Here is a 17,237-nt window from a genome sequence, read left to right on the forward strand (position 1 = left end):
ACCCATCCGTCCATCCACCCCCCCATCCACCCACCCATCCATCCATTCACCCATCCATGCATCCACCCATCCATCTACCCACCAGCCAACCAGCCAGCCATTCATCTATCTACCCATCCATCCATCTACCCACTCATCCACCCATCCACCCATCCACCCATTCATCCACCCACCCATCCATCCATGCATCCACCCATCCATCCACCCACTCATCCATCCATCTATCCATCCATCCACCCATCCACCCATCCACTCACCCATACATTCACTCACTCACCCATCCATCCATCCACCCACCCATCCATCCACCACCCATCCACTCACCCATTCACCCACTCACTCACCCATCCACCCATCGACCCATCGACTCACCTATCCATCCATCCACCCATCCACTCACCCACCCATTTGCCCATCCATTCACCTACCCATACACTCACCCATGTATCCATCCATCCATCCATCCATCAATCCACCTATTCACCACCCACCCATTCTCCCACCCAACCAGTCAGCCACCCCTCCATCGACACCTCCATCCATCCACTTTTTCACCCATCCAGAAATAAGGCAGAAAACAAGGTGGCCAGCAGAGAGAAAACTTGGATACACAGATTCCTTGGTGGAATCCATGTATGCATGTGCATGTGTGCATTGGTGGGAGTGAGGAGACAGAGCAGACAAGGAAGTAGAGAAAGATGCAGCCAAGCATTCTCATTCCTCCCACCCAATACCGCCACCCCCACATCCAGCTCCAGAGTCTTACTGGGTGGGACCCATGAAGCCAAGAGCCAGGGGTCCATTACCAGCCTGGGAGTTGCACGCAGCCCTGCCTTCACCACTGAGTGGGCCCTGTCTTGAGCTAGAGAATCCTTCTGTTTCTTCTCCCAGTGACCCCCTCAGTCTGAACACAGCCAATCTTGGTCAGCCACACATCTTGCCTAAAGTCTCCACCTAGACCCAGAGGGACCCCTGCTCCCCAGGGGTCTCAGAAGCCAAGGCTGAGTCTCTTCCCTGACCTCCTCCACCCAATCCCCCTCCCAAATCCATCTTCACTCAGCAGCCCTCAGGAGGCTGCACTGACAAGCAGACCTGACAAGCAGGGACACCACTCTTGCTGTTAGCCCCTCACTGGCTCTCTCTGCCCTCAGAATAAACTTTTGCCCCTTGTCATTGCACACTCGGGGGCTTGCAGACCACCTAGCCCTACCTGCCTCCTCTCCCCATCTCCTGCCTCTCATTTTCTGCTCCTGGCCTCCAACTCCCAATTCCCTAAACACATCACACTCTCACCCTCTGTTCCTCTGCCAGCTGGCTCAGCTCCTCTTCTCTGCCTGCACGTGGTTCTCTACCCACCAGGCTCTGCACCCCTCCAGGCAGGAGCAGCTCAAATGCCTCTCCACACAGAGCAAGGGGGATTTGCCAAAGCAAATGTAACAATGATTTATGCTACCCAAGGAGTGGCTCTAATGGTGAAGATTCAGGCCAAGATGTCAGGGGTGGGCTGTGCTGACAGTGGGGAGACACTGGGGCTGTGGGTCTCGCTGACACCAGTTTCAAATTCAAACCACTGAGCCCCAAGGATACCGTGTCCCTCCCTGCATCAAGGCTTGACCTGGTCCCAGCTACACCCACCTGCTGGTCCACAGCGACAGCATCCAGTCCATTGTACATGATGTTCACCCAACCATCCTTGGATGCCAGGACAAAGAGGGACATCAGAGCCTGGGAGACATGGGGAGGGGGAATGCAGGAGTGTCAAGTGTGAATGATGCCAGCTGCAACCACCCTTCCTCAGCTCTCTATTCTTCTGCCCCTGGGAGACAGAGGGACAAACAGGTCTTCTCCATGTGACAGAGCTGTGCCCTCGTCCAACAAACCTTTCCTAAGGACCTACTATGTGCCTGCAACATACTCTTGTAGTTGCTGTTACAGAAGAAAAAGTGCTGGACCCACAGTCCTGGGTTTTGGTCTCAGCTCTGAAATCATCCAGCTGTGTGATCTTGAGCAAAAAAAATTCACAAAAGGCCGGGCGCGGTGGCTCAAGCCTGTAATCCCAGCACTTTGGGAGGCCGAGACAGGCGGATCATAAGGTCAGGAGATCGAGACCATCCTGGCTAACACGGTGAAACCCCGTCTCTACTAAAAAATACAAAAAAAAAAACCTGGCCGGGCGCGGTGGCTCAAGCCTGTAATCCCAGCACTTTGGGAGGCCGAGACGGGTGGATCACGAGGTCAGGAGATCGAGACCATCCTGAGCTACACGGTGAAACCCCATCTCTACTAAAAAATACAAAAAACTAGCCAGGCGAGATGGCGGGCGCCTGTAGTCCCAGCTACTCGGGAGGCTGAGGCAGGAGAATGGCGTAAACCCGGGAGGCGGAGCTTGCAGTGAGCCGAGATCAAGACACTGCACTCCAGCCTGGGCGACAGAGCTAGACTCCATCTCCAAAAAAAAAAAAACCTAGCCGGGCAAGGTGGCGGGCGTCTGTAGTCCCAGCTACTGGGGAGGCTGAGGCAGGAGAATGGCATGAACCCGGAAGGCGGAGCTTGCAGTGAGCCAGGATCCAGCCACTACACTCCAGCCTGGGTGACAGAGCGAGACTCCGTCTAAAAAAAAAAAAAAAACAATTCACGAACTCCTGTCCCCTCACCCACAGAATGGAACTAACAAATACCTTTCTGGCAAGTGTGCTGGGAGGGCCAACTGAGGCTCAACCAGACGGTCCCTGCCATCCTTACTCCAGGGGGTAAGACACGCTTGCCCTAGCATCTGAAAACAGGAGCTCATGAGAGGAGTCAGGAACCCTGGGTCAGAGCCCAGGCCGTGCCACTCACTGGCTATGTGATTTGGGGCAAGTTCCTCGATGTCTCTGGGCCCATTTCCTCATCGGTAAAATGGCAATCATTCCTCTCCCTGGTTTGTAAAATTTTGAAAAGGAGGTGGTCCCCAGAACACAGCCACCCAAGGCTCCCACAGAGATGGCAGATCAGCATCCTCATGTCCCTTCAGTGAGGTCACATCTGGTTCTGCAGCACCGGCACCCAGCGCAGAACCTTGCATACAGCAGGTGCTCAGTAAAGGTTTTCTGAACTGAACTTGAGCACAGCCTCCTGTGCCATCCTTGCACCAGTAGTTAGTAGGTTCACAAAGGGTCCCATTTCACCAGAAACTGCCCGGAGGTCACATGTCCTACTCAGGAAGCCCTGTCCCCAGGGCAGAGGTGGTCACACCTGCTCTGTGCCCCTGCCACTGTGGGCTAGGACACGCGGTTCTGGAATGAGTCTCTGGCCCTGCACTGGCCCCTTCTTCCCACCATCCAGATCACAGACCCCTCCTCTTCCCTTTCCAGGTGGGAACGGTGCCGAAGGTGTCCAGAAAGTGTTCAGACTCAGGAGCAGGGAGGGCAGAGGAAGCCCCCCTGCCAAGGGCACAGGAGGCTCCTGCATTCCAAAGACCTGCCGTCACTGTCCCCGTTGACAGATGAGGACACTGGAACAGAGGGTCTGGCGCTTGTCTGAGGGCACACAGCTGGTAAGGGCCACTGAGGAGTCAGAGGCTGCAGGCCGGGCTGGAACCCTCCGGGGGCTCCGAGTGCTGAGAACACCCCATGAGGGACTCCAGAAGAGCCTGATGCCAGGTAGACCCAGAAATGCTCCAAAGGGGCGGGGCTGGCACTGGGGCAGGGCCCATAGGTAAAGGGGGTCAGGATCATGGGCACAAAAGGCCCCTGGTGAGCTCCCCCTCAACTTTCTTTTTTTTTTTTTTGAGACGGAGTCTCGCTCTGTCACCCAGGCTGGAGTGCAGTGGCCGGATCTCAGCTCACTGCAAGCTCCGCCTCCCGGGTTCACGCCATTCTCCTGCCTCAGCCTCCCGAGTAGCTGGGACTACAGGCGCCGCCACCTCGCCCGGCTAGTTTTTTGTATTTTTAGTAGAGACAGGGTTTCACAGTGTTAGCCAGGATGGTCTCGATCTCCTGACCTCGTGATCCGCCCGTCTCGGCCTCCCAAAGTGCTGGGATTACAGGCTTGAGCCACCGCGCCCGGCCTCCCCTCAACTTTCTAAGACATCTTTTCCCCAGAAGCGCAGGGGTAGTGACTGTCACGGTTCCCGACACCCTTTCCCTGGGCACTCACTGCCCCTCCAAGGCCTTGTGGCTCCCCTCCGAGGTGCCACTGGGGGGCAAGCCCTCCAGTGGGATCTAGCTGGAGACTGCCCATCAGCCAGCAGGGGACGAGGGCCTGGAGCCTGCTCCTTCCTGTGTGCCCTGGGGCAAGGCACGCCTGCGAGTGGACGTACCTGGCCTCCTGGGCAGGCCCTGGAGAAATGAGAGCAGGGAATGGGAGGCAGCCAGCCAAGGGCTCTCACCTGGGGCACTGCCCAGATGGGTCACACCTGGCAGACCCCCAGGAGAGGAAATCAAGGGGAAAGCAGACACCAGGCAGGGGTATGCCTGTGGACAGAGCAGACAGCACTGGGTGGGTGACAGGAGAGGAAACCACCCCGGGCCAAGGGCTTGATACCCTTTCATCTGGACCGCAGCCTGCCTGGCAGGCTATAACATTCCCATTTCATAGATGAGGAAACTGAGGCTCAGGGAGGCCACACCTACAGAAAGTGGCAGAGCTGGATTCACCTCCAGGACTGCTTGATTCTCAAACTCCTGTCAGGGGCCACTGGGTTGGGGGTGTTCACAAAGCACCTACTAAGTGCAGGCGTTTGCTGGGCACTCTGCACACAGACTCTCTAAGCCTCGTCCCACCTGAGAGGTGAGTGCTACCCTTACCCATTTTGCAGAAGAGGAAACTGAGGCTTGGAGAGGAGAAGTCAGTGTCAGTCCTGGCAGTGCAAGACTGAAGCCAGGTCTGTGATTCCCAGAGTCACTGGCATCCAAGAGAGGGGAGGGTCTGATCAGGGCTAGGAAGGCGGTGCTCACCTGGCCCAGGTTGTCGAAGTTGTATTTGTGATGGACCCAGCGGTAGTTGGCGGCCATGCAGTCTGAGCGGTTGGTGATGTTGCGGGTGTCCACGCCCAGACAGTGGTAGAACTTGCCCTTGAAGAGCTGGGGAAAGGGGGCAAAGTTGGTGCTCTCACGAGTGAGGGTTGCAAGTCAGAGAGGAACCCGCCTCTCGATTGCATTTACTCAGCCTGTCTTGTGCTCAGTCATCTGGGCCCATGTCTGTCTCCCTCCCTGGAGGAGGAGCCCACAGCAGGCAAGGCGCATGAGGTTGGAATGTGGAGTCTCTCCCCTGGCTGTCTGAGACTTCCTCTTCCCCAGTCACAGAGCCCAGTCCCTGCCCAGCCTGGGCACCCCTCACCTGAACTCCTAGGATGCCAAAGATGATGAAGAAGGCACAGCAGATGAGCACGATGTTGCCGATGGGCTTGAGGGAGGAGATGAGTGTCTCCACCACCAGCTTCAGGCCTGGCGCCCGGCTGATGACACTGGGGGCAGGGAGAGGCCAGGCACACATAATCCCTTGACCAGGAGGCAGCCACTACTCAGCCCAGAGTCACCAGGGCTGAGCATCCCAGGGCATGAGCCCCCAGGGCTCACCAGGGCTGAACATCCTGGGGCATGAGGACAGTCGCCAGGAACGCAGAGAAAACAGCCAGGCAACCCAGATACTGGCAGAGCAGGAGGCAAGCTGCACCCAGACCTCAGATCTACAGCAGCAGCAGGGCACCTGCCCTCACCCCTCACTGTGCCCAGCTCCTCAGGGTCCACACCACACCCTGGTCTAGGGACTGATGCCCAGAGATGGCAACGAGCCACTCAGGGATATGCAGAGTGGGCAGCAATACTGGGGTCCAGCTTCGGCCCTGCTCTTCCAGCATGCCGCACTCCCAGGGTCTGCAGTCCCCTCCCCCGGGAACAGCTCAGGGTGCTTGGCACTCACTATTGGAGGACCGAGTGGGCGGGAGGGGAGGCCGGAGTGAGGACCCAATTCGACCGACCCGTGGCTTCTCTGCACAGTGCATGACACCTTCCCCCAACCGCCAGGGAGGGTTCCTCACCGCAGGGGCCGTAGGGTGCGCAGGAGCCGCAAGACTCGGAGGACTCCCAGGATTTTGGCTCCCCCGGCCGAGGCCAGAGACACCACGATGTCGATGATGGACACGAAGACAAGAAAGCCGTCCAGCACGTTCCAGCTGCTGCGCAGGTACGCCTGCTCGCCGAAGTACAGGCCCAGCGAGACCACCTGGGACAGGGGTGGGGCTGGGGTCAGGCCGCGGAGGGAGGAGCGAGTAGGTGGGCGGGGCCAGCCGGGCTCTGCGCGACGGGGCGGGGCGAGGCCATGTCGGCTTGGTGGGGGAGGGGACAGGGTCCTGCAAGTGGCGGGTCTGGAGGGAAGGGGAGGGTTCAGGCCGCTCTCTGAGGGTGGGTGATGGGCGGGGACGGGGCAGGGTCAGGACCCAGCAGGACGCCCCGTTAGGTTCCTGGTGCCTCTGGCAAATCCAATTCAAAACTACCGGCCCTGGGAAGCGCCCCAGACGGGATGCTTCCCCTGCGCCCCACACCTCCAGCAGGTGCCTCCATCACACTCAGTGTTCCCTGTACCCGTCTGTCTGGCGGGGTTGTGACTCCTGTGAATGGGGACAAGGCTGACCCCTTCTGGGTCGCGGAAGCCCAGCCCAGGGGCTGGGACCCAGAGGGGTGGGCTATGGGGCTACGAGTGGAATGAGGCCGATGGCAGGCGAGTGACAAGCTGAGGCAGGGGCTGACCCAGGGTCAGGGGCCCCGAGTGAAGCTGGGAGCTACCTTCAGTGTCATCTCGCCCACGAAGATGGCCGTAAAGATGTAGTTGGACACGGTGAGAAAGATGCGTTCCTGAAAGCATCGGGAGATACTATGGGCCCAGGGGCTCCCAGAGCTGCCTGGTCACTGGCCAGCATCTGCTTTGGCCAAGGTGCGTAGAGGAGAGGCTGCCACTTCTCAGTTCACAGAAGCTTTCCCCGCTCCAAAGGCAAACTCCCTGTTTCACCTCCCCCATGGGCAAACTCCCTGTTCTGCCTCCCCCATGGTGGGAGGTCTCCCTGCCCCCCTCAGCCCTGGCAGGCTGTCCCTTGGCCTGGCCCCTGCCCTGCCCAAAGGCTACAGCCACTCACAGTACTGCCAGCCTCGATCTGAGGCCGCTCCAGGGCGATGGTGATGCAGTTGAGAAAGATGAAGGCCAGGACGACGTAGTCGAAGAGCTTGTGGGCAATAATGGTCTGACACAGGACCCGGAACCTGGGCAGGGTGGGTGGGGGCCGCCTGAGCGTCAGCTGCCTCCCACCCTGGCCAGAAGGAAGGCAGAGGGCCCAGGCAGAAGTGCAGACCAGGCTGGCCTCAAGGAAGCAACCCCTATCCTCTCCTTTGGCCACATGACGGGTGCTGACTCTACACCTGCTCAGGGCACCCACCTGGCGCCACCTCCTCTGACCACACACCCACACCATGAGGTCACCCACCTTGCCCTGGCACTCAAGGCTTACTCAGCCCAGATCCCTGAGCCTCTCAGGAGGATACCACGTTGCCTGGTACCCTCTGCTTCTGCCCCAGGCCTTCCCTCAGGCTGCTCCCTGCCCCTGCACCAGGCTCCTCCTCTTCACAGCCCCCGATGTGCCTACTGGATTGCCACCTGCCGCCACAGCCCAGCACAAAGGCCTCATCCTCCAGGAAACCTTCTGATGTCCCCTGAGATGCAGCCATACAGGCTACTTGAGGATGGTTCAACCTGGTGCCCAGCACAGGGATGGCCTAGACTAGAGGGGAGCCCAGGAGAGCCTGGCCACCAACATCCATCTTGCCTAAAGTTCTCGCCTAGCCCCAGAGGGACCCCTGCTCCCCAGGGATCTTGGAAGCCAAGGCTATCTCCTCCCTGACCTCCTCCAGCCAATCCCTCTCCCCAAATCCATCTTCACCCAGCAGCCCTCAGGAGGCTGCACTCTCCCCTGGAGACCCCCACCTCTGGGCCAGGAGGGTCCGCTGTGGTCTGGGAGAGCACCTTGCCTGGCTCGGCAGAGATCCGTCCCTCCCACGTCACCCCTACTCTAACCCTCACCCCAGGCCTGGCCCCGCCCACCTGTTCTCGGGAGAGAAGAGGTAGACAGACCAGTCTTCGCGGACCTCGCACCAGTCGGGCTTATAGACGTCGATCATCTTGCGGACGCGGAAGCACAGGGTCTGGCAAAAGGAGGATGGAGCGCCGGGAGTTAGCGATGCGCAGGGCTGCCGGTCTCCGCCCATGCGGCCATCCCGCCAACTGGGGTCGCAGGGTCACCTCCGAACTCTCTGCCCCGCCCCGGGTCAGCCAGGGAGGGCTTCTCTCAGAAGCAGGCCCAGCTCAGGGGTGGGCAGTTCTGGCCCCGCCCCTCCTGCCTCGCACCTGAAGCCCTAGCCGCTCCGGCCACGCCCCGGCCACGCCCCCCGTGGGCCCGCCCGCTGGGGCCCCGCCTCCTGCGGCCGCACCCCCTTCTTTCCTATCCCGCTGCACCAGGTCCCCTTCGGCCCCGTCCCCACTCACGTAGTCGATCTCCTCCTCATCCTCCCCGCGATCCCGGCGGTCGCCCATCTTGGTGAAGACGTCCTTGGCGATGCTGGGCATCCTGCCATTGCAGTCCTCATGCCCCGGGACCGGGCCCGCCGCCCTCCAGGTGGCCCGGGGGTGGGCGCCCACAGTGGGCACCAGCTCAGCCAGGTCCACCGAGTCTCTAGTGTCGAGGGACAGTGTCCGGCGGTGGTGGCGGTGGCGGTGTGCCAGATGGGGCCCGTGATGAACGTGGTGGGCGTGCGGGGCGTGCAGGGGTGCGGCCCGTGGCAGCCCCTCGTCCCCGGCAACCTCGCAGACCCGGGTGCCGCCGCCGCGCTCCGTGGAGAGCAGGGACTCATGCTCGGCCGAGGGCAGCTTGTGCTTGAGGCTGTTCCAGCTGGAGCGGCGGCTGGCCCAGGCCCCGCTGCGGCCCCACGGCCCGTAGTAGGAGCTCCGGGAGCTGGACTGGGAGGAGTTTCCGCTCGGGTCAGCGCCCCAGGCACACCCACGGATGGGGTACCAGGTGCCCGAAGGCAGCCTGCACCCCTGCTGTGGCTCTAAGAGGGCCACTCACCTGGCCAGCAGGTGATGGAATGAACCCTAGAACTCCTCTCCCTGTCCCACCTCACTCCATCCACATCCATGGGGACATGGGGGGCACGTCCACCTAGAGGTTATATTCCCTTCTGCCAATTCACTTCCCTTGAGGAAGGTACAGCAAGTTAGGGCCATCTTCCCATTTTACAGGTAAGGAAACTGAGGCTCAGAGAAGGGCAGTAATTTGCTCATTGTCACACAGCTTGGAGGTGGCAGAAGCTGGATTCAAGCTGTAGTCTGCCTGACCCCAAAGCCCAGCTCTTTTTACCCTACACATTGCTGCTGAGATGAAAACCCAGTTTTCTGCACCAGACTCCACTAGCACTAGGCATTCATTCATTCCTTATTGCCAGGTCCCGCTCTGGCACTGGGCACCCAGGAATGCAACAGATATGGCCCCTGCCTGACTTTGGCTGGGCACCAGAGTCTGAGGCTGGACTGGCAGGTACCTCTCTTCAGGGCCCCTCCACACATACCCCAGCAGGAAGCGCCCATCTAGAGCTCCCCACAAGGACTCACCAGGGAGCGCTGATCATAGCTCATCCTCCCCAGAGACATGACGCTGCTCTTTCGGGAGCCCAGGGCCACCAGCATAGGGTCCGGCTGCAGTGAGAGTCGGGGGGCAGGTCCCGCAGCCCCAGCAGGACCTAGGTGCCCACCCAGCGGGAGACTGGGGTCCAGGTGCCCATTGGGGGTCATGGGGATTGGAAAGAGTTTGGGATCTGGAGGAGTGAGATGGAGACAGAGGGAGGGACAGATGGCAGACAGAAGGACAGAACAAGAGCAAGGGAGCCACGAGACAAACAAACAAGGAAGGAGCAGAAATGGAGAGCTTTTCTGAGGAAGCTTCCTCTACCAGGAAGTCTTCCTGGTTGCACCCCATCACAGTGCCTCCCCTCTGCCCCACCTGTAGGGCTCTCAACTTTATTTAGGTATGTGTGGACCCCTTGCCTTCTGTGCTCAAGACCAGCCTGGCACCTCACTCCCATGCCCACAATGGGAAACAAGGCAGGGACTGTCCGCCCTGGTTACCGAGAAAGACACTGGGCTAGGGTTGGGGGATGCTTGTTCCAGGATGCCTGGTAGTGCCAGGCAAGAACCTGGGCCTCGACCTAAGGCCCTGAGGCTCTAACCAAGGGGCCCTGGTGTGTGGAGGGATGCGGTAGGCTGCAGCTGCCCCTGTGCCTAGAATCCCAGGGGTCCATGGACGTCACTGACCTCTTTTTGAGATTTCACATTTTTTCCAATTATGAACGTAAACAAACCATAGAAAAGTAGCAGTCCCTGAGCCTGGGCTTGAGGGGAAGTCAGACACTATCCCCTCTGCCCACCTGGATCTGTGGAGAAGGCTCTTGGCCCTCTAGGTGACAAGCAAGGGCCTGTTTACCTCCGCTGCTGTCCAGGCCCTCCTGGAGCTTGTCAAACTCCTCCATGTTGGATGAGCTCTGGTCGTCGTCCGAGTAGGAGCGATTGGCATCACCCTGGGAGAGCATCCCTCACGTTAAAATGCAGGTCAGCCCAGCTCCCTCCTGAATTTTTCTACGGGTGTTTCCACCACCATCTTACAGATGGGAAAACTGAGGGTTGGAAAAGGGAAACGAGATGCTAACAAGAACCTAGGCCACAACCCTACATCTGCCTGACTGCAAGCATCCCGAGAGCCTCAGAGAACGGAGGGGGCAGGGCCCAGAGTCCCTAGTCTTGGGGGATTTCAAATCTCAGAGATGGAGAAGCCTAGTCCTGCATCCCTGGGGGACAGCAGGGATGGCAGATGCAGTTTCCATTTGCATGTTTCCTATGATGAAGAGCTCACCACCTCATCAGCAACCCCCTCCTCTGGGAACAGGTTGCCTGCTAAAAGTTTGAAGTGCAGCCCTCCCCCATCCAGGCCACCTCTCTCTTGCCCAGTCTTTTGCAGGCCCTGTGGGGGTGCTTCCTCTGCCAAGACCACAGTCACCTCCGCCTGGAAGCCCTCCACCAGGATGGCCACCAGCAGGTTGAAGAGCACATAGTTGCCGAAGGTCATGAGGGCGACAAAGTAGAGGGAGGCCCAGGGGGAGGTGGAGGCCATGCCGTTGTAGAGAACGACGTTCCAGTCCTCCTGGGTGAGGATCTGTTGGGGAGACACAGTTAGCTCTGGGGTACCCCCAGTCCAGGGCTAGGCTCTCCAGGGAGGCATGGGGGCTGTCAGTCCTGCCCCTCCAAGGACTACCATCCCATCGCTTCCCCAGCACATATGGACACACAGCAGCCACTCACCTGGAACACGGTGACGATGGCCCACAGCAGGGAGTCGAAGTTCTTCCTGTCAGGGACCGTGTCTCCAGTGTCCGTGCGGAGGCTGAACTTGCAGCCAAAAATGTGCATCCCAAGGATGCTGGGGAAAGGATGGACGAGGCTCATCAGACTCACATGTAGCAAACTGCCCACCCACCTTGTTTCATTCCCAGTCAACTCAGTAAAATGTGGGGCAGGGGGAGGCGGAGCAGCATGGGTCCCATTTTACAGAGGTGAACACTGAGGCTCAGGGGGTCATGCTTGCTGAAAGCCACAGGGGACTGAGGGACAGTGTCAGGGTTCACACCCAGGTCCAGGTGGCTTTGTCCAGAGAAGCACAGCGGACCACATTCCCCAGGCTCCCGCCCACAGCCCCAGCAGGCCCTGAGGTATGGCCCCCAGCAGGACAGGCTCACCTGAAGATGAAGATGAAAAGCATGAGCAGCATGCAGAAGGTGGCCACGTTATCCATGGTCTTCATGAGCACCACGAGCTGGCGCCGCAGGGCAGGCATGAAGCGCACCAGCTTCAGCACGCGCAGCAGCCGGAAGGTCCGCAGCACCGACAGCCCACCGTCCGCCTGCCCCACTATCTCCCAGATGCTGTGGCCCCACAGGGCAGGCCCAGGGTGTAGGTAGGAGGGAGCAGTAGGAGGCCACGGGGAGAGGAAGACAGAGGGAGAAGGGAAAACAGAGAGTCAGAGCTTCCGTTCACCCATCCATCTGACAAATATGTTGGATGCTGCTCCACGCAGCTATCAGGGGCTCTTCACCTGGAGTCCATGGACCACCACCCCCACAAGAAATCTCTGGCTAGAATCCAGGAGCTCCGTGGATGTCACTGTCCTCTTTATGAGATTTAATGTGTCTTTTGGTTATGAATGTAAACAGGAAGCCACAGAGAATTAGCAGTACCTATGGCATTGTGGCAATCAAAGTAACTGATGTCTTCACGTCATGTGACAGTCGATGCAGCTGTTTCCCAATATTATTTATGCCCATCCCTTCCTTGGAATGATAACAGTCACAGACCCGCTGCTAGATCGTGCTATTTAACTTTGCATAAATATGTTGCTAAATCACAAATGTTTGACTATTTCGATAATTGTTTCAGTGCAAGGGGTTTCCACTGCCATCCTATGTCCTTTATCTACTGGTTGGGGTCTTCGCATTAAATCCCGCCCCCTCCCCCCCTCCCCAGCCACTCTGCTGCCTGGGGGGAGGGGGAGGAGTACCTGATGATGACAATGATGCTATCGAAGATGTTGTAGGGGTTACGCAGGTAGTCGAACAGCCCAAATGCAGCCAGCTTCAGGATCATCTCCAGGGCAAACATGCTGGTGAAGACCACGTTGCAGATCTCCAGGATGTTGGTCAGCTCCTCTGGCTGTGGGGCATTGGGGTGGGGAATGGAGACCCGGTCAGACCAGAGGGCAGCTGTGGATCCCCTCTGGACACCCACCCTGGCTGTGTGGCCTGGCAGGTCGGCGTCCTCACCACAGCTCGGTCTCCCCATTGCTGCGTGTACAAGGCCCTGAGGGCCTCTCAACTCTGCTACCTCAGGATCCTGAGAGGTCTGCTGAGATGGTGAGAGTTGGGGGACCCCACAGGGCTGACCTTCCACAAATTTGGAAATGAGGCTTGTAGTGCACCACGAGGGAAGTATTCTGATACTCATTTTACAGATGAGGAAACTGAGGCTTGGAGGCCAGCCTGAGGTCACACGGCTAAGATACAGAGCAAGACAGGAAAGCAGGACAGGCGTTGCCAGAAACTCCCTGTTTGCCCATGATCCTAACTCGTTTAGTGAGCACTTACCACATGCCAGGAACTGTTCTATATATTTTACAGGCATCACTTCACTTAGCCTCTCATAAGAACCCATCTGCAGGCAGGCAAGGATGCGGGTTTACAGGACACCAGTCCCTTGCCTGAGGCCACAGAGCTAACAAGTGGTGGGGCCAGGATTTGAACCCAGGCAGCCTGGCTCCAAGACTCCTGCCCTTCATGCAGAACTTCTCTCTCCCCTTCCCAGCACTGGCCGTCTCAGGACCAAGGGTGGCTGGGGACATCGTGCCCCATGAAAGGAGGATGGACACAATGTACCTGCTGCATGCCAGGCACAGTCCTGCACAGAGCACCCGTGGTGGCTCTCAGCACACCCGACAGCTCTCAGAGGAGGACATTCAGACCCAGGGAGGTAAGAGGACCTGCCCAAAGCCGCTGGTTGGTCAGAGGGAGACTAGATCCCTGCCGCAGCAGCCGCAGAGCCACCCTCTGCTCCCAGAGCTGTTTACTCCTGGTATTTAACTGATGTCCTGCAAATGGCATTGTTCAAAGAACCCGTGTTTAAAGCAGGCCACACTAGAGGCCACGGCTGGCGGCAGTGGGGGAAGTTAGAGGGGTCCGGGCTTGGTTTGGACATTAAGTGGCTGTGTGGTCCTGGGAGAGTCGCCTCCCCACTACTCTGGGGTTTAGTTTCCTTAGCCATAAAACTAGGGGGTCAAGTGAATGAACTAATTCATCCACACCTCTCCTCTAAGGCTCCTAGGAGGCCCAGCCCCTTCTCTCCCCACCACAGCTTCCCCAGGACTGCTGAAGTGTCTGGTGTGTGCTCACGGTGGTGCCAGGTCATCCCTGCCTGAATCACAGACACAGGAAGCACTGTTGTTGAGACCTGATTTGACACCCAAGACAAGTTAGCCTCTCCATTTCACAGATGAAGAGACTGAGGCTGGGGAAACTGGGAGGGGGAATGACTTGTTCAGAGCCATCCAGCAAGGACATGGCAGGGCAAGGCAGGGGACTGAACCAAGCTGGACTCCAAACTGCTCTCCCACTACACCACACAGAGACCGCAGCCGCATTCGTTCGTTCATTCATTCCTGCATGGCCAAACTGCTCTCCCATTACACCACACAGAGACTGCAGCCGAATTCATTCATTCATTCATTCATTCATTCCTGCATGGCCAAACTGCTCTCCCATTACGCCACACAGGGACCACAGCCGCATTCCTTCATTCATTCGTCATTCATTCCTGCATGGCTGCCACAGATTTGAATGACATGATGTGCTGGGCTCATGCTACCAGGTGGGCAGTGGTGAGGGAGTCAGGGCACTGTCCCTGCCTTTGAGAAGCTCATGTTCTAGAGGCAAAGCCCAGTAAACCAAGTTAACAAACCAAGCTGGTGTGTGCTGATGACAGGAAAGCAGGGAGTGGCTAGCGGAGCGGTGCTAGTGGGGTCAGGAGGCAGCGACATCTCAGCAGAGACCTAAAAGCTAAGAGAGAGCTAGTGCCAGGGAGCAGAGAAGGTTGTGCAGGCAGAGGGCCCAATGGGCTGGGAGGTGGGAGAGCAGAGGACCGAAAGCAGGAGCCCTCTCCATCGGCAATGGGGAGCTGCAAGGACCTGATTCTGACTCTGACTCCATGTGGGTTAAAAGGAGGATGAAAATAAATAAATAAATAACCCAAGCACCAGCTTCCAGCCTGGTGCCTGGGAAAGCTAGCAAAACTGCCAGCTCCTCTCAAGCCCAGATGAAAGGAGAAGGCCCATTTCCATCTGTAATTACATCTGACTCAAGAAGTCGTCCCAAAAGAGGAGTGGGACCCTGAGAGGGACCCTCGGTGGGGAGGGCTGAGGCCCAGTGCCCCTGGCTGAGCCCGGGTCCAGATGCTGCTCAGAGCCAGCAATTTGCCAGCCCAGTAAGCGATGTCCGCGGAGATGAAAGCTGTAGATGCTGACACTCTGTGATGATGACCAGCTGGCTCTGGCCACACGCGCCACACACGCACTCCCACCGGGGATGCGGGGAGCCACTGCCATCCAAAAGGTCACCCCGCACCTTCTCCTCCCTCACAACAGATGCTTCTCCAATCAGCACACCTGTTAATCTTTTTCTAATGGACCATCCATCACTCCTGCAAGCATTTCTCTGGGACAGAGACACACAGATGAAAGCAGCAAGTGGGAGCCCGAGGAGGAAGGGACATAGAGAGGAAGGGGTGGAGATGGACATAGACAGACAGACAGATACAGACAAGGGAGTGAGGGGCAAAGGTGGGGCATGGAGAGACGGAGACATAGAGAGAGGAAAGCAGGGACACGGACGTGAAGAAGGACCGGGACGACGAAGCAGTTACACCATGGGAATCATAGATATGGCCAGAAAGAGACACAAAAAGAGCAGGCAGACAGACAGTCGGACAGACAGACAGATGGCAGAAAGGTTGCTGGAGGTGGCGAAGAGCACCCAGTGAAGGCGGAGGTGCTGAAGGGCTGAAAACACCAGGTTCAGCTAGAGGCAGGAGGTAGGGGGCAGCAGTGGGAGCCTGCAAGTCCCTGCCTGATGCAGATTCAGGTGGCACCAGGCTGCCCAGCCTCTGCCGTTTCTGTAGGGGTAGATAAGCGTGTGCAGAAGTCAGCTGGCCACCGGGAAGCCCTCCAGCCCAGCACCATCCCCATCATAATAATGGCAGCTAGCATTGATTAGGCCCCTCCCATGGGCAGGGTGTGCTGAGCACGCCCCATGCATTATCTCCTCTCAACCTCAAACCCTACATTGTCCCCATTTTACGGACAGCGAGCCTGAGACTCAAAGAGAACTGACTGCCCAGGGTCATGGCCAGGCTGTGTTGAAGTCAGATCTCAAACCTAGGTCTCCTCCCTCTGGCCAAATCCCCACCTCCATGGCCCAGGTGCCTTCACCTGCCCCGCTTTTCTGGTGAGGCCCCCGTTCAGCACAGATGTGTCATTTGCTTGCAAGCTTTTTCAGGCTCCCCATTGCCCTAAGGATAAAACTGGCTCCAAGGTCCTCCTGAATGAACAGCCCTCCTGGCCTCCTGCGCTGTCTGCCCTGCCCCTTGTACACATCCTTCTTGAGGACTCGGGGTCCTTTGTGGGGATAACTATGTTCCTGGTCCCTCTCCCTCTGTCTCACTGATGAACTCCTAGTCATCCTTCAGGATCTGTCCCCAGTGCCATCACCTCCAGGAAGCCTTCTGTGACTGCTGTCCATGTTGGTATCTCCCTTGTGCCCCTATAGCGCTGGAATGTCAGCCACTAAGCCACTCCATCCTTCACTTCCCAGAGTCACCCCAGACCTGGGTTGGCAGTGACTTGACACGTCAGGGGCTGCTGAAGGGAGAATAAAGCCAGCTTTGATCCAGCCACTGATTCAGAGGCCTTGAATGCAGTCCCCTGGGAGCTGGGGCCAGTAACTATAGCCTGGCCTGGGGTCAGCCCTACCCAGGAGGCTCCCCGCACCCTGCCCTGCTGCCCATGCTTCCCAACCCTCTGTTTTTTGTTCTCCAACTCGGTGGTTAGCCTCCAGCTCCAGGACATGACGAGGCTGCAGGGCAGCCCTGCCCAGCTCAGGAGGAGTCAGCCTGCACAGGTATGTGCAGGAGAGAGAGAAGCTGAGACAGACGCTGCTCCTAGGAGCAATGCCTTCCTCCAGTTCAACTGTCCACAGCTGACCTCAACCTCTGGGAGCCTGGCTCTGTCGCTGCTCACCCTGGCACCTTGGGCAAGCCATCTACCTCACTGAGCCTCAGTTTCCCCATCTGTTTGGTGGGGATAAGATGCTCCCCCAGTCTGTCCCACAAGGCTGCTGGAGGATCACACCAGGAAGAACAGTGATGCAATGACAGCAGTGACGATGAAGGAATCAGGCCTCCCTGGAGAAGCCTGGCCACCCCAGCTGACCTGTCCCACCTGCCCGTCACACCGCCTGGGCTACCCAGAGGGTGGGAATTTCAGCCCCATTTCACCACTTCATGAGTCACACACAGGCCCCTGCCTGGCCGACCCCCACTTCACCCATTCCCTCCTTCTAGGCCAGGCC

The 17,237-nt window shown here is 58.3% G+C and overlaps 1 protein-coding gene across 1 annotated transcript in view; it reads right to left on the minus strand.

Annotated features, from left to right (window-relative positions):
- Window positions 1-17,237, minus strand: part of CACNA1I (calcium channel, voltage-dependent, T type, alpha 1I subunit) — a 119,954-nt gene that overhangs the window by 16,890 nt on the left and 85,827 nt on the right. Inside the window, exons 10-23 of the mRNA XM_011964322.1 lie at window positions 12,626-12,777; window positions 11,808-11,993; window positions 11,374-11,491; window positions 11,072-11,227; window positions 10,502-10,595; window positions 9,634-9,836; window positions 8,512-8,982; window positions 8,071-8,171; window positions 7,112-7,235; window positions 6,765-6,833; window positions 6,020-6,204; window positions 5,320-5,446; window positions 4,938-5,063; window positions 1,636-1,725 (exon numbers count right to left, since the gene is read on the minus strand). Coding sequence (XP_011819712.1) covers window positions 1,636-1,725; window positions 4,938-5,063; window positions 5,320-5,446; window positions 6,020-6,204; window positions 6,765-6,833; window positions 7,112-7,235; window positions 8,071-8,171; window positions 8,512-8,982; window positions 9,634-9,836; window positions 10,502-10,595; window positions 11,072-11,227; window positions 11,374-11,491; window positions 11,808-11,993; window positions 12,626-12,777 — 2,202 coding nt within the window. The remainder of the gene's footprint in view (window positions 1-1,635; window positions 1,726-4,937; window positions 5,064-5,319; window positions 5,447-6,019; window positions 6,205-6,764; window positions 6,834-7,111; window positions 7,236-8,070; window positions 8,172-8,511; window positions 8,983-9,633; window positions 9,837-10,501; window positions 10,596-11,071; window positions 11,228-11,373; window positions 11,492-11,807; window positions 11,994-12,625; window positions 12,778-17,237) is intronic.

This window comes from Colobus angolensis, unplaced genomic scaffold (assembly GCF_000951035.1).
Source record: "Colobus angolensis palliatus isolate OR3802 unplaced genomic scaffold, Cang.pa_1.0 Scaffold65, whole genome shotgun sequence".
Lineage (NCBI taxonomy): Eukaryota > Metazoa > Chordata > Mammalia > Primates > Cercopithecidae > Colobus > Colobus angolensis.